At 44.4% G+C, this 16,374-nt stretch overlaps 1 protein-coding gene across 3 annotated transcripts in view; it reads left to right on the top strand.

The window, feature by feature from the left end:
• ANKRD28 (ankyrin repeat domain 28) overlaps positions 1-16,374 on the top strand; it is a 97,853-nt gene that overhangs the window by 39,411 nt on the left and 42,068 nt on the right. For all 3 annotated transcript variants that reach the window (XM_006883332.1, XM_006883331.1, XM_006883330.1), the window contains exons 4-6: positions 5,921-5,991; positions 13,184-13,384; positions 14,692-14,779. In XM_006883332.1, the coding sequence (XP_006883394.1) occupies positions 14,692-14,779 (88 nt within the window). In that variant the 5' untranslated portion in view covers positions 5,921-5,991; positions 13,184-13,384. The remainder of the gene's footprint in view (positions 1-5,920; positions 5,992-13,183; positions 13,385-14,691; positions 14,780-16,374) is intronic.

The following is a 16,374-nucleotide window of genomic DNA, read 5'->3' as shown; positions in this document are numbered from 1 at the left end:
TGATTTTGTGGATTTTCATGGTTCTTTTCTCTGTTTCCTTTAGCTTTGCATCTTAGTTTGTCTTCCTTCCAGGAGCTTTGTTAGAGCTCGGGTTGCTGTAAAGTCTCATTTGCTTTCAGGCCTTCACCTCTGTATACTTCTTTAAGTACAGCCTTCATTGCACCCCATAGCTTGGGAAGAGTTGTCTCCCTCCGTCCTTCCTCCCTCCATCCCCATCTTCATCCTCATTGTGAGTCTTTGTGGAGTGCCGCTCTTAGTGACACAGGAGGGAAGTCGCTTGACCACTGACGGACAGGTCTGCCGTTCAGACCCACTGCCACTCTGGGAGAAAGGTGTGCAGTGTGTGCACCCCTCAGCATTTACAGCCTTCAGACCCAGTGATGCCTCTGTCCTGTGAAGTTGCTTTACATTGGAACCCCTCGATGGCAGCAGGGGGCTTTAGTGCCCTCCAGTAGAGTCCTGGCAGTGTTCTCATCATGACCAGGGATGTTGTCTGAGAGAGCACTGGCTCGAAATCTCCTACCAGGGGCATTCTGTGTTGAGCATACATTCTTGCAGCACCACATTGCCTGTTTTTCATGGCGTTTTCTTGTCTTTCACTGTGGCTCAACGTGCGCTCATTGTACTTCATGATCGTAAAGGTAGTTGGTGCAGTGTGCCTGGAAGCTCCCTCCTTTTCTCTGTTAACGCTCAGTGATCAGTTGACCCATCCTGTGCAAGGGACACCTGTGTGGGCTGTCACCTCCTGTGTTGGACGTCATGTGGATGGGCTATTCTGTGTGTTCGCGCATAGACTCTGGAGGTGATACCTCCATAGACACTGTGGTGGTGGATCCACTTGTCATTACCTGGGAAGCTTTTTGAAGGCAAAGAGCTCTGTTTGTGTATTTTTGTATCTCACACTCTCTGACTCATTGCTGATGTGTCAATTAACTTGTGGCTGACCTTCCTTTGTTTTCAAAAGCAGGAATTCTCGCTGGAGGAAATTGCCCATCTTTCTTCCAAGAAGAAGCTGATGGATAAGAACCACGTACCTTTTAGTTGGCAGCACAACTCCTTACCGACTAGGCTACAGTGCTCCTTTCTGTATTTCAATTACCTAAGATATATTAAATGATCAATATACTTTCCTAAGTTACTCACTTTCTCCAGATAGCTTGTCTTAGAAAGTCTCAGAAAAACCCTATTCTAAAACTTCCATTTTTAGAATTTGGCTATAAATCAGATATTGATTTGACCTACCAGTGGCTTGAAAAAATATACATGATTAGGATATAATTCTAGGAATTTTAGTAATTAGGAACAGTATTTTCTAGTTACCCTTTTCTGGTGTTTGCAAAGTACTAAGATTTTTTTTTGCTAAGATTATAATGTATAGTTGTTTGTTTTCAGCTGACAGAGTAGTTAACTGTGCTTTATTGTTGTTGTTGTTGTATACTGTCGCGTTGAAACCGACCCATAACTGACCCTTCAGCAGTTTGCAGAGACCATAAGTTGCAAAGGAGGAGATGGCTTATCTTTCTCCTATGGAGCAGCTGGTGGATTTGAACCATGTACCTTCAGGGTAGCAGGGCAGTGCCTTATCACTAAGTCCCAGAGCTCCCTTAGCTGTGCGTCAGAGATGCCTTTTCCAGTGTGGTATGGCCGATGTGTGGCTTGAACACATTCCATTGCTAACCAGAAGACATGCAGAGGCCGTGGGTACTGTGAGCACAATGGAACATGGTGTGGTTCTGACACACGTTGGCGTTGCCGGGAGTACAGTCCATTCTCTGGTGATGCCCGAGAACCCCCATGGTTCTGTGAGCCCCAGGAGGCTGGCCTGTCCCCGCTGGGCTGCCCTGTGTTGTGCTTGTGTGGTTTTGTACTTCACGGGAGGACCACTGCCTGCAGCCTGCTCACGTGCTTTCCTCCCCCTGAGGTGCTCGTGTGCACGCCTTGCTGCTGTTACATGGTGCCATTGAGCCCAAAGGACATGCTGCTTAATTAAAGGTGGTGCCCGATATTTGTTCTGTTGGCATTCTCGTCGATGGGCCAGCCACACTTGTGGGTTGCATAGGGTTTAATTTCCAAGGAATTAAAAGGTCTGATTATTGCTGTTACAAGAAATGCATAATTGAGTAAAAGATAAGTGTCTTCTGAGAAGGCCTGTGATGGATGTCTGAGGCACCATTGTGCTGTCCTGCTCAGAGAGCAGCCTGAAAATGAGCTCACGGAACTAAATCAGCTCTTTTATTAATAACAAATGGTAGTGGGATGAGTTTACTTGCGACAGTCAGTCCTGGGTTTTGCTAAATTAACTTTGGAGTATTACTAAAAATAAAAAAAGACGGAGAAAGGGAAGGGGGCGTGTAGAGGAAAGGACTCCCTGCGACAGTGACAGGTATGACAGGGTAGGGCCAGCCGAGGCTGTTCACTGGGGCTCTCAGTCTGTCATTAACGACTGCTCGTGTTTTCTGTGTTACAGCTAATAGCCCATATTTGAAAGTGAAAAAAAAAATCTTGACCCACTAGCTACTTCCTTGTTATTTTCCTTTGTGATCTGATGCCAAATTCTTAAAATATTTTCTATGACCACACTTTTTCTTTTTTGAAAAGGTAATACTTCCCTATCATATAAAAATGGTTTTAAAAAGTTGTGTGATAGAAAACAAGGTGCCTTTCTCCCCTGATTCCTCATGTGCCAAGCTCTGTGAATACACGCCTGTGAGGAACCACTGTTGTTAATGCCTCCCATTGCTCAGCGTTTGGGCGTGCATAAGTCACACGCTTGACTCTAGACCTCAGATCTCCACACTGTGTGGGAGGCTTCCTCATGTCTCGTGACCCCCACTTTGTGTTCACTGTTGGTACCTGTGCTGAAGACCCTTTATCAGACTGTTCCTCCTCTCTGGCTTTGTCATTCTAGGGCTCTGCCTCATCGCCCCCACGCCTTAGTGCTGGAACTTGCCCTGCTACTGTGCACGGAAGGATAGAATTGTAGAAACAGGAACAGGATTGATTAGAACCGTGCAAGCCCCTTTCAGGTCAGTGGAAGAATGAAGGCTCTGGCATCCACAAACCATAATCACCTTGACGTGTTTGTTCCATTGTCTCCCTCTTCCGAAAACAAAATGCCAACATCGTGGACAGGGCGTTTGGACTCTCTTGATCTGCACAGTACCTCGAAGATGTTGGTTTAAATGCTTATAACCACTGAGAGGTCATGAATATACCACTCTCTTTCTTCCTGCTCAGTTAGATTTCCTATTCCTTTCCTGAACATTGAACTCTGAGCACCCTTCTGGAATCCTTGCATTGAATTTATCCTCTGAGTGTCTGCGTAGCCCCAGGAGAACTCCACCACCTGGAAAATATCAGCTCCATTACCCTCAGAATGTGAGCCACCCTCAAAATTACAAGTGCTGTATTTGTATAGATGACGCTAGGACCTTCAGTTTTTGTAACATGTTCATGACTTTTGAAAGTACTTCTAAAATGACTTACGTGTGCTACGTGTTAACCTTTGTAGCATGGTTGCCAACTATTTTATGCATGAAGAAGGTTGAGTTCAGAAGGATCACAGAATTACAGACATTGGCTAATCAAAGTCGAGCCCTAAAATAGAGGTCTCTGCATTCTGCGCTGCCCTGGGACTTCACTCTCAGATGTAGAAATGTGAGCTTTATCCTTATCCGAACCACTGGCGCAAGCTGAGTCCAGCTCTCCGCAGTCTGCCCTCAGGTGTCGCAGTCTGTAAATCTTCACAGGAAGAGACCACCCGTCTTTCTTCTGTGGAGCAACTGATGGATTCAAACCACTGACCTTTAGTTAGCCAGCACATCGCCCTACCAGAGCTCCGTATCCACCTGCTCACTCACTCATTGCCATCGGGTCGGAACCGTGCTGCCAACTGAGCTCCAGCAGGTTTTCTGAGGCTATAAATTAAATGAGAGAAGATTGCCCATCTTTCTCCCACAGGGCAGCTCTTGGGTTCAGAAGGTCAGAGAAGCCCCAGTGTGAGATCAGCAGTGCGGCTGCCTGTGAGCTACACCACCAGGAGTTCCTAGCATGGGGTGGGGGTGTACCTTCAAGTCAGAACCAAATCAGGCTGACAGTTCAGCACTTTGAGAGGCAGCAAATCACAAGAGAAGAGACTGTTGATCTCTTTTCCACAGAGCGGCTGGTGGATTCAAACTCATGTACCTTTGTGTGTATAGCACAGTTCCTTACCACTCAGCCACCAGAACGTCCTTACAGAAGCATTGTTGTTGTGTGTTATCTAGTCTGAAGTGATCCATAGCTTGACCCTCCAGTGGATTTTCAGAGGCAGTAAGTCGCACAGGAGGAGACTGCCTATCCTTCTCCCGTGGAGCAGCTGGGGAATTCAAACCACCTGCTTTTGGGATTGCAGTACAGGTTCCTACCACTGAACCACTAGACCTCCCTACATAATTATCATTATTGTTGTTGTCTTGTGCCATCGAGTCATCTGCACCGCATAGCAACCTTATGCACAAGTAGCTCGGAACCCTGCCCTGTCTGTGTCAGTCTCACTGTCTCTGACAAACCTCCCCTCATTACGCCTGTCATTGTGTCAGTCTGTCTCATCCAAGGTCTTCCTCTCCTGTGCTCCCTCCACCTTTCCAAGTATAATGTCTTTCTCCAAGGACTAGTCCCTCCTGGCAACAAGCCCAAAATACGTAAGACAGAGCTTCAAAATCCTTGCCTCCAAGGAGCATCCTGGTTTCATCCTCTCTAGGACAGACCTATTTGTTCTCTTGGCAGTCCATGGTATGTATGTATGTTCATTATTCTTCCCCAGCACCACAACTCAAAAACATCAAGTCTTCTCTTGTCATCCTTAGTCATGTTTGACCCTCTGATGTGGAGCAAGCCGGTGTGAAAACCGTGGCCTGACATTGTTGCTCTTTAGCACTCTGGAGATATCCCTGATGGCAAATTTTCCTAATCACTAGGAGACCTGAATTGTACCCTGGGTTTTTACTCTTGATGTTCTGTTTGCTCCACCAGTGTTTTTTATCATCTGGAAAATAAGACATTTGGACGAGGGATCAGAAGTCCTATCTCACTAGCTAGTTAAGGCTTGGAGTATGAATGTAGGGAGTTGCTTACAATGCAAGGCCTGTCTTCCAGTTTCTCTGTGCTTCCTAGAGCCAGGCCTGGTGAGAGATACAAAGGATCCTACAGTGAACTGATGAGTTGGAACTTGGTGCCAAGTCACATTTTATTTAGAGCACAGTTGGGTGTTTCTGCTCAAACGATACATTTTGTTGTTTTAATAAACATACTTTTTTCCTCTTAAGTTTCATTTTTGTTCGTGATTTTTAAATGACTGTAGATAGTTGATTTGTTTTAAACTATTTACTCTTCATTGAACCTTTAGGTGTAACCCAATAAGATACAAGTTGGCTCATTTTTTAAAGTCTATGACCATTGTAGCTCTTTTATGTAATATCTTTGTAGTACTGTTGGGGTTTTAATTGTAGCCAAAAAACTGTTTTTATGTTGTATTGCAGTTATGACATAACAGTGATAGTAAAGAAATGTGACTTTTCTCTTTCCATATTCATATGACTATTTATGTACATTTAATATTTTAAACACATGTTCTAAATTGAGATCTGATTTTTACATTGGATATGCTCTGTATAAAGGTGGCTTTCATAGTTTATGTATAAAATTTCTTTTCCTAGAAAGCTAATACTTTATTGGATAATTTAGCAACTAGCAAAAAGGACCATTTTATTTTGCAATTTAAGCATAATTTGTTAGCAAGGAATATAAAAAATTAAATACTATCTCTTTCAATTGTTTTTTTAAAAATCCAATTTGGACTATATATGACAATTATTTCCAGAAATTCATTAAAAATATTTTATGCAAAATATTTCAATTTCCTTTTCTCTTCTTGTTGCAGGAGCTAGAGTTAATGCCAAAGACAGCAAATGGTTGACACCTTTACACAGAGCAGTTGCGTCTTGTAGTGAGGTATGAAATTTTCCTTAGTAATGTATTGTATATAAAACATCAACTAACCAGGCTGGGGATGAGTTCATATTAAAATTCTTATTTTCCAAAGAGGAACAGAACTACTGGAAAGACTTAAACGGATTTTTTTTCCCTTCAAAATTTACAGAAGTCACAATACTGTTCATTTCACCTTGCAACTGAGTGAGTGGCTTTAAAGTACTGGAAGTAGCAGAGAGTAGAACACCCTCTTCTCACCCTTCCTGGGATAGCAAAGTCATTTTTCTGTTTTACAAAATAGAGCTGCTTCCCTACTGGTTCATAACAGCCTAATGGACTTGTTACAAGGCTCTGTGGATTCCAATTAAGAAATCTCAGCCATGGAATATGACTAACTGAAATAGTACTGTTTAGTTCAATACTGGCCTTAGTTTCAGAACATTACTTGGTTGCATATTTTAGCAATGTTATCTGTGTAAACATAAATAAAGCGTGGTAGAAGAGGAAGAACAGTCTTCCTTACCTATGTTCCTCTCTAGTGTTTATTTATTCTTCGATGAATGGAAATTTTTTGTGAACCTTGTGTAAGGATTTTACATATTTTCAAATCCTCATGACATCTTTCTCTAGCATCTTTACACGATCGGTATTTTCATTATCATTTTATCACATGGACAAGAAAATGATGCAGTTAAAATTTGATGTAGTTAAAATTGGACAGAAACTGCTCCACTGTCAAGAGGCAGTCTTTGGACAAAAACCCACACCTTCTCCTATCTGTAATCTTACTGCCTTCCTAAATGGTATGTGTTCTTGCTAAAAGTGTGTTGTTCCTAAGGCGCTCCCTTTGCTTAAAATACTTGGTCCTTGTGGTAAAATTATTAAAATACAGAGTATGTGTATATGAGAGAGAGCATTAATTTAGTCTGGTGTTACTTATAGTGTTCCCATGCTCTGTTTGGACAATAGCTTCTTGGTCTTTGTATAGTTTTCACATGAGCACAATTAAGTGATTTTGAATTCCCATTCTTAATGTTAGCTACTATTTGTTGTGATCCACGCATTCAAATGCCTTTGCACAATAAAGCACAAATAAGCATCCTTCCGGCATTCTCTGCTTTCAGCCACGATGTATCTGACATCAGCATTGATATCTCTGGTACCACAGCCTCTTCTAAATCTGGCTTGAATTTCTAGCACTTCTCCGATGATGTTCTAGCCAATTTTTAGTAATGTTCAGCAAGATTTTATTTGCATGTGATATTAGTGATTTAAAAAAAAAATATCCACGTTATGTTGAATTGCTACTGCATGGTTTAAAATCAAGAAGAGTGTGTGTCAGGGCTGTATCCTTTCTCCATGCCTATTTAGTTTGTATGCTGAGTAAATTATTTGAGAAGCTGCATTTTATGAATAATGTTAAAGGAAGAATCAAAGAAAAACTCAACAACCTGCATTGTGTAGATAATACAACCTTGCTTGGTGAAAATGAGAACTTGAAGCACAGCTTTCCGTGTGGATTGTGTCTCAACATCATGAAAAGAAAAAATCTTCGCCACTGGGCCAGTCTTAGGTTAGATGATGAAAAGATTGAAGTTGTCAATTATTTAATCTGGCTTGAATCTACAGTCAGCCTCCTTGATACCAGCAGTCAAGAAATCAAAAGATGGGTTATAATGGAAAAATGGGGTATCAAGGACCTTTTTGAAGTATTAAGGAGCAGTGGTATCAGACTAAGGTAGACCTCATCCAGGCCATGATTTTTTTGCTCTTTTCAACTATCTTCTTTGCATTTGAAAGGTTGACAGTGACTAAGAATGACAGAATTGATGCCTTTGAATTGTGGTGTTGGAGAAGGATACTGAATATCGTGGACAGCCAAAACACCACGCAAGTCTGTCTTGGAGAAAGCGCAGCCAGGGTCCTCCTTACAGACAATGATGACCGAAGTGTCTCACTGGTTATGTTATTAGGAGTGGCAGTGCTTAGAGAAATCACGCAGGGAAGGGTGCAGGGTCAGCACAAAACAGGAAGATCCTCAACAAAACGGACTGACACAGTGACAGTGGGTTCTTGGGTATCAGAGAAGATGACATAGCATAGGACAAGGGTCACTGTAAGGTGCACTCTACTCAGCAGCACCTAACAAAAACAAGTGTGGTGATAAGGTTGGGAAGGGAAAGAACAGCACTTGGTGTAGCTTCTCCTTTCTCTCCATGATGCGACCAGGCACCTCAGGAGCAGGGAGGACACTCTCACAAGGATCCCCAAGAAAACTGAAGGAGCTCCTACCCTGCTCCTTTTTTTAAGTTAATCTTCTGTGTGGCTCTTGAACCCCAGGACAGGCCGAGTGAAGAGAAGTAGCGGTAGAAGGAAGGGGAAGCCCCTTGCCGTGTCCTCACAGCTATGAGCGGTGTAACAGATCCTGCAGTGGGACCACAGCCAGCCTGCGCCTGTCACAGTCCCCGCTGGGCGCTGCTTGGTACGTGGATTGAGAGAAACTGGCTTCCCCCAGAATCATCTGCTGCTTTCTAGCCGTCTGATCTCAGACAAGTCAGAGTTATCATAGAAACGAAACTTACAGCCAGAGTAACTGAAACTCTGAAATCTGTGGAATTGTTAACCTTGTCGTTACTTTCTGCAGAGACTTTGTTAATCAAGAAAAACAGTTAAGATAAATGTTACCATCGAGACCTATCAGTATGTCAGTCATACGTACCCATCTTTACCAGTATTCTGCTTGGGACACTTTTTGTACTTGAAAACATTGTAAAACAGAACAAAAATTTTTTTCAAGAAAGTAATGAGGAAGATAGCAAGTTTCTTGGCTTTTTTTTTTTTAATTTATAAAAAAAACCAAAACAAAAACAACCACCACGTCGTACTCAGTGTGAGGTGAGGTGAGCAGTACAGTGATCTTACTAGTGGTGGGTGAAGTTCTGAGTCTGCTCTCCCCCTGGATTACCACAGCCTAATAGTACCTGTGTTCTTTTCTGGAGGTACTGTAAACCACTGCCAGCCATGGCCATGGGGTCGGGACAGTGACACAGCTGTGGACCCTGAGACGTTTTCTTTCAGGAACATCCCATACTAAGCAAGAATGTGGAAAACCTTCTCAAATAACAGTTTTGTTCCCATTATATCTTGATAACAAAAAGGAGATAATCTTAGGTTAAAACACTGTAGCTTGGCCCCAGAACATTTTATAACATGAGCTTATAACAAGGAGCTTTATTCTTCTGATTTATATGTTTAAAATAGCCTGATGGAAATAGAAAAGACTATTTCTGTTGTTAATCCGCTGACCCTCCCACAAGTTTTCGGAAGCTTAAATAGCATGGAAAGACTGCTGGTCTTTTTCCCTCTCAGCAGCTGGTGGGATTGATCCGTGTTCCTTTAGGTTGGCCGTACAGTTGCCCACCAGGCCGCCAGAGCTCTCTAAAGTAACTGATTTCTCACTTCTACATAGCTGACAACACTGTGGATGCATGTGGGCGAAGCTAATCCGTCACACACATGCACTCCTTCGAGCTTCCTGTTCTCACTGAAGTTGGTTGGCAAGGACCGCTTCCTGTTCAGGCGCCCTGTGATGTCATTTCATACACTCTGGCTGGGTACCTCCCTCCGGCACTCCCACTTTGAGTGGTGACTGTCGCTTTTTCTACATCCAGCTCTCTTCAAGTGCTGAGAATTCTGAGGCGTCAATCCCTTTGTGAGCAGAGAACATTTTTTGTTTGCTTTATTTGGTTTATTGGTTTGGGGATTTGAACAGTTTGTGATTGGGATTTTGGTTTTGGTTTTTTCTTTTTTAGAGATGTGTCACAGTGTGGATTCTCTCTTGAGAGTTATGGTGCATGCAATTTTTTTTGTTTTGTTTAAAATCAGAAATTATATTTTAGGTTTTAGATATCTGTGTTTAGATTGTATTACTGTATAAGATACACTCTTTGACAGTTATTTAACCTTTTGTTAGAATCTTACTAAATTAGACACGGTGTTACTGAGCTGTTATTTTGCCATCGAGGCAGCATTTCTTGCACATACCCTCTGATTATGAGAAAACGGAATCAAGGTTATTAGGGGGAAATCCTCATTTGAGAGAAGCGTTTCTCCTTGTTTATCCCTGCTTTATTTTCTGAATTCTTTTGATTAGCCACACAGCACACTAGGGACTCTCCTAGACCTTTTATTTTCTAAATCTTATAATGACTGATAATGTTCTCTAATTTTACTATCATATTGGAGTTTTTTTCCTTTTTGTTTCCTAGAAATTAGCAGTGTCTGCAGCCTTTGGTATTTTCTCTAAATTGCCCAAGATGGTGCCAGGGGTTTCAGAACCCTTGAAACTTGGCTTTTCTATCTACATTAGCCCCCTCCGGGGGAGGGCATGGTCTCCCAGCTACCTTAACTACAGGCACATGGTCTTGCAAATCATCAATAGCTGTGAGGCCAGTATAAGAGAGCTTTCAGCACTGTTACTAAGCTGACCAGAGCCGGGTCTAGTTGAAGAATTGTGCTTTGGAACTTGGGCTGTAACTTGGACTTGTGTTGTTTTGCTTCCTCTACTCTCCAGCTTCCTGCCCTAATAAACCCCATTGTTTGGTACCCTAACTTTTGAATCAGCAATGAATAAATGAACCTTTTACTGCTGCTGTGGCCAAGGGGCACCATTGGACTGGGCTGCGGGCTCTTTATCTGCATTCAGCTCTAGGGCAGTGATGGGCTGTGCTATTCTCACTCCCTCTGACCATTTCACAGGGACCTTCACTTGCCTCCTACCGTTTAAAGCTCTGTAGACACATGCTTACTAATATTTTCCAATATATTTTTTATCCTCTCTCTCTTCCCCACCCCCATAATGTGAGGGTTGCTGGGATTGGTGGTGAACTCAGGGGTTAGAGTACTGAGTATCCCATGAGCTGCCAAAAGAACAGAGATGTCTTGGAGAACACACAGCCAGAGTGCTCCTTGGAGGCAAAGATGGTAAAGGTTCAGCTCACAAAGTGGGAGCGTGGTGCTAGGAGAGTTCCTTGGAGAGGGACAGAAAGGAGAGGGAAAGGTAAGAGGTGGTGCAAAAGAAGAAGGCCTCCAACCAGATGAATTGGCAAAGTGCAGCCATGAGCTTGAGTCTGTCAGAGATAACGAGGATGGCACAGGATAGACGGAGTTCAGAGCTGTTGTTCATAGGGTCCCTGTGAGTCATACTTGACTGAGCGGCACCTAACAAAAACAATACTACCCCAACCACAACCTCACCCCCACCAGTAATGCCCTTTCTAGGTCTAGGAGACTCAGAGCAGGGAGAGATACCAATAGTAGTTCTCCTCTCCCTAGCTGTTAGTGCATACCCCTCTGTGTGTCTCCACCTTAGGTTTGTAAGTAAAGTATAAGTTACAGTAAAGATGAACAGTCTTCTATGCCATCTACAACCTTGAAAACCTGCTAGAATGTCGGCAGTCAATTCTGACTCACAGGCAGGCGTCCGTTGTTTTGTGTTTTTTTTTTTTTTTTTTTTCGGATTTTACACACACACACGCCCCACGCCAGCCCCGTGTACTCTTTCTTGTGATCCACGTACACATTCCCGCTGTCTCAGGAACAGTCGGTTTTGTGTATACTTGGGACAGTCCTCTCTACCTGTGGAGGCGGATTCCTCTGACTGTAGGGTGATTGTTCATGTTCTGCAACAGTCAGACAGCGTGTGCTTCTGCGTGTCGATCCCTTTTTCAGTCCTAATGTGGTGAAATTCATTCCTCTTGCAGCTTCAGTGCTCCCTTCTTTTATTTTTGTATTACCCTGTGGTATTCCTCTCTTGAATGACAGCGCTTTTTCTGTCCATTCTCCTCTAGATGGTCATGTTTGTATGTTGGGTTCTTAGGCTGCAGAGGCTTTCCCTATTTTCAGAGACCTCTGGTGGCCTGTTGGTAAGGCGCTGGACTGCCAGTCCAAAGGCACACAATTCAAATCCACAAGCTGCTGCACAGGGGGAGGATGGGCAGTCAGCTCCTGTGCACTTTGCTGCCTCTGAAACCCGCTGGAGGGTGAATCTGGCCTTTTCCCAGCTGGGCTGTAGTGTGGCTTTGCGTGTTAGTGGCTGGGCTCCTTGCTGCCTTGGAGCCTGAGGAGTCACACTCCGGGGTCTTTTTGTTACTGTTACGTTGTGACTCCTCCTGGGAACACTTGGTTTTGGTCTCCATGGTTTTCTGAGCATTTCACAGTCTCCTGGCCAAGGCTGACTTGTACGTGGAAGCAAGGCTTGAGTTCTGTGCAATTTGGTGTGAGTCCAGTTTCCTTTGTGTTGTGGAATTCTCCATATGCTTTAGGAAGACGAACTGCTTTGGAGGGAAATGCTCACATTGCCTGGTGCTGCCGTGATAGTCGGCTAGATGACGTCATGGCCAAACTCTACCTTGTCTCTTCTGAATGAGCTAGACTCTAGTGGTGTTTTAAATGAATTTTTTTTAAATTGAATTATTATAATTTTACTTTTTAATTTAATTTTTTGATATGTCTCATTCGGAAAAACAGTAAGAGGCGAATGTTTACATTTTGATAGAAATTGAACTTTAAATGGGTAGTTTAGGAAGAGAATGTTTTATTAGTTCAAGATACATTTTCTTAGATGAAGTACTGCTTGTTTCTAAAGTGGGTATTTGCTCTCTCTGTATTATTTGGAATCGTACCATGTGTCATTACCTCAAGGAACTGTGTTCTGTTCATTTGTGTATATGTATCTGGTAGCGGCCTGGGTGAAGCCCTGGGCCGGTTGCAAACAGGTCGGTGGCTTCAGCTCACTAGTCCCCTGGGGGAGGCACAGGCAGCATGCTTCCATGGTGGTGATGTCCCTGGAGACCTTGGGTGCACTCAGGCTCTGTCCTCTGGGCCCAGAGGGAGTTGGAGTTGCTGTGTGGGTGTTGGATTCTTGTGGGGTTTTGTGGGTTTGTGTATTTTAAATCTCGTAGATAGACAGGTGACGCCAGGGCCACTGCTGTCCAGCCAGGTTTCTCTGGAGGCAGCCCTGCGTCAGGTTTCGGCAGCTCTGAGTCTTTCCTGGTAGAAACTGCTAGTCTTGCTCTGTGGAACAGCCGGTTAGCTCTGCCTGCCATCTGACCCACTGTGCCACCAGGGCTCCTTCAAGTCAGTGGATACGTGGGGCATTCCTAAACCTTAAGTCACTTGTTTTTTATGACTTTTACCTTGATGTCTTTTTCAGGAAGCAGTTCAGATACTTTTGAAGCATTCGGCAGATGTTAATGCCCGAGACAAAAATTGGCAAACCCCTTTGCACATTGCTGCTGCCAATAAAGCCGTCAAGTGCGCTGAAGCTTTGGTCCCTCTTCTGAGTAACGTCAACGTGTCTGACCGTGCGGGGAGAACTGCGTTACACCATGCGGCTTTCAGCGGGCACGGCGAGGTAGGTGCTGCTCGCTGCTGGCCCCCACACGCCCTCTTGCATTCCCAACGAGCCTAATCTTCAAGCCTTTCCCAGCACTTGGAACAAGCCGGTAACAATGTCTGTCTCTCTCATTTGTCCTCCGTTTTAGCAAATGCTTGAACTTGTTCCGATGATTGAGTATAGTTTATCAAATTGAGAACTGTGTTTAGCAGCTGCTGTTCCCATATTGCACTACATAATCAGGCTGGAGAGCACGTGGGTCTTTGAGAAACACATGGAAAGAGTGTGTGCGGCCTTCATTGTCAGAGGAACGAGGGACCCAGAAGTTGTCACCACTGAAAAATATGTCATTTTCTCACAGCTGAGACTGAAACTTAGGTGTAGGCAGAGAACATAGGGACACCCCGACCCCCAACCCCCCCAAAGCACAGAGTTAGACAAGCCCACGAGGCCAGCTTTTCCCAGTCTGACGTTTTTTATAGACCCAGAAGCACAGATGTATAAAGATGTTCCTGGGAGCTGGTGGCCTCCGTGTGCTTTCCACGGCCAACATAGGTGGAGAACGCTGGACTCAACTGTAGTCAGCTCTCAAGGCAGGGGCCCCTTGACCACCCAGGCTGCCCCTTACCTTGGGGAGCTCTAGTGGGCAGGGTTCAGGAGGCAGAAATACTCCTCTGGCTACTTTGTGGGTAAGAAGATGGTGTGTGGCCTTCCTGTTGAAGCCTGTTGTGGATAGCAGGCGTAGGCTCCAATAATGAGCATTTAAGATACTTCTGGGAATAGAACATACTTTCTAATTTGATAACAATTTGTATTATTAGTAGAAGTAAAGTTTGTTAAATGACCTGCCCGTTTTGGACTCCACGGGTTTGTATGTAGTTATTCCTCAACGAGGAAGGCTGGTGCGCCGTGATTGAGCGCTTGGTTCCTAATGGGAAGGTGGGCCCTTGAATCTTTCCTGGAAGATAAGGTGCCAGTCGGCTTCGGTAAAGGTCGTGGTGTCAGGAACCGTCCGAGGCAGGTCTGGGAGTGCTGGTGAGGGTGGCTATGAGTGTGACATGTGGCACAGCAACAGGACACCGTGTGAGGGCCGGCTCCACGGAGCCCCACAGGAACCTCTCCCCTCTGGTCATGCTCTTACTGGATAAATGCTGTGACACATCTTTTTTAGACTATTTTATGTAGAATGTGATTTCTAAGTCCTGCTTTACTACAAATGGGAAAACTCAGTCACTGATGATTGAAACAAGTGCTCATCACAGTGGAGACTCGGGATCTGTTCTGCTACTGAATTTTAATGAAACTCTTGTTTCCTTTCATTCCAGATGGTCCAGTTACTCTTGTCTAGAGGTGCCAATATTAATGCTTTTGACAAGAAAGATAGACGTGCTATCCACTGGGCAGCTTACATGGGTATGTGCTCCCACTCACGTTTTCTGTGTTGCGTGCCGGGAACCTGCGTTTGCGTCTTGTCTGTTGGGCGCATGCGGCGGATCCGTGCTGTGTCTGAGCTCGCCCGCCTCAGCTCGCTGCCTGAGTGGGCCCAGCCTGGTCGAGAAGATACCCTTGAGTCTGGTTCATCTCAAAGCTGCTTGAGAGAAACTTTATTTCTCGAATGTGAAAGGTGCCCGAGTCTCAAAATGTAGGATTATGTTCACCAGAAAGCCCATTCTCATGCCCATCTCTATTTTTATTAAAATATTAAGCTTGAAACTGTGAAGACGCTTGCTGAAGTCTGTTCTTTTGGCCCAAGCACGGGATTACGTGTGCATCATACAGCAGTGATTCTACAGAAAGAAAGTAAAGTTCGAGTGCCGACGTGACTGCTTTCATGTGATACGTGGGTTCTGGACAATTTCTGTGCTCTGAAAAGTTACACTGTAAAGATAATAGATTTAGGTGGAAAATGGACCAGAGCAGACAACCTCAAACATACACAGCTTTGTTACCAGAGTTACTGGCAGACTGTTCATTGGTTCTTGAGGTTACTCAGACAACTAGGAAAGTGGGTGAGCCTCTCTAGGTGTGTTGTAAAATGCACAGAAGTGGAAGAATAGGGACTGGCTTGTGGGCACCACAACCACGCAGCCAGAAGCCAATCCTCATGTCCTGTCTGGCTGGAGTTCTGTGTCTGTGAGAGGAAGCAGTGGACGCAGTTTCTTCTTCATTTCTCCCTTTGCAACAGTGGAGTTGGGAAGGCTTTTCCTATTCTTGCCAGAGATTGTAGTTGAGCTTCTGCTGTTCTGCCTCTTGGCGTAGGAAGATTTATGTTTAACCTGATGGATCTTCTGTGTCCAGTAAGTGGTGGTCTCTGCCTGTCCCTGGAGTTTAACTCGTCGCCTGCCTTCAGACCTCACCTGTCCTCCCTCTCTCGGGGTCTCGACTTGCCCATTTCTAACTTTGAATAAAATATAATGAGTTAATAGAAAAACTATTCATTTTAAAATCCCAGGTAGATAGGTGCAAGAAAGAAAGCACATGAACTGAAAGCAGTCGCCTGCGGTAGAAATGACACCAGTGCATAGATTCCACCTGGGACTCCAGGCCTCACTGTGCTGTGAAGAACGGCTGGCAGGGAGCGTCCTCAGGTCAACCTCTTGGCCTTACGTCTCCGTCTGAAAGCCAAGTGTCCAGGCCTTCAGTGGTGGCACGTGTGTGCTTATATCATTCATGCTGGAAAAATAATTCAGAGTCATCTTGGAGGAGTCCTGAGGCCCTGGCTCACACAGCCACCTTCATTTGTCCACCTTCATGTCTTGGGGATGTTTTTGACTATCTGTTGTCAGTGGTTCAAGGCTGTTTAGGAACAGTTAGTCAGTGGTTTGTAACTACTCAGTTTCTATTAGAGAGTGCCTGTTTCAGCCTCTACCGTCAAAGCACTAGACTGGACTGGCCAGCGCTGTTTGCAGATTAAGTTGTGAGCTCTAAGGATTCCCTCTGGTTTAGTCTGCAGGACAGCAGATAATTGTGCCGGGGACGTTCAGTGTTGTCACTTTGCAGGCACTCAA

The sequence above is a fragment of the Elephantulus edwardii genome, unplaced genomic scaffold (assembly GCF_000299155.1).
Source record: "Elephantulus edwardii isolate Elephantulus edwardi_28Jun2011 unplaced genomic scaffold, EleEdw1.0 scaffold00027, whole genome shotgun sequence".
NCBI lineage: Eukaryota > Metazoa > Chordata > Mammalia > Macroscelidea > Macroscelididae > Elephantulus > Elephantulus edwardii.
This window is presented reverse-complemented; position numbering and strand designations above follow the sequence as displayed.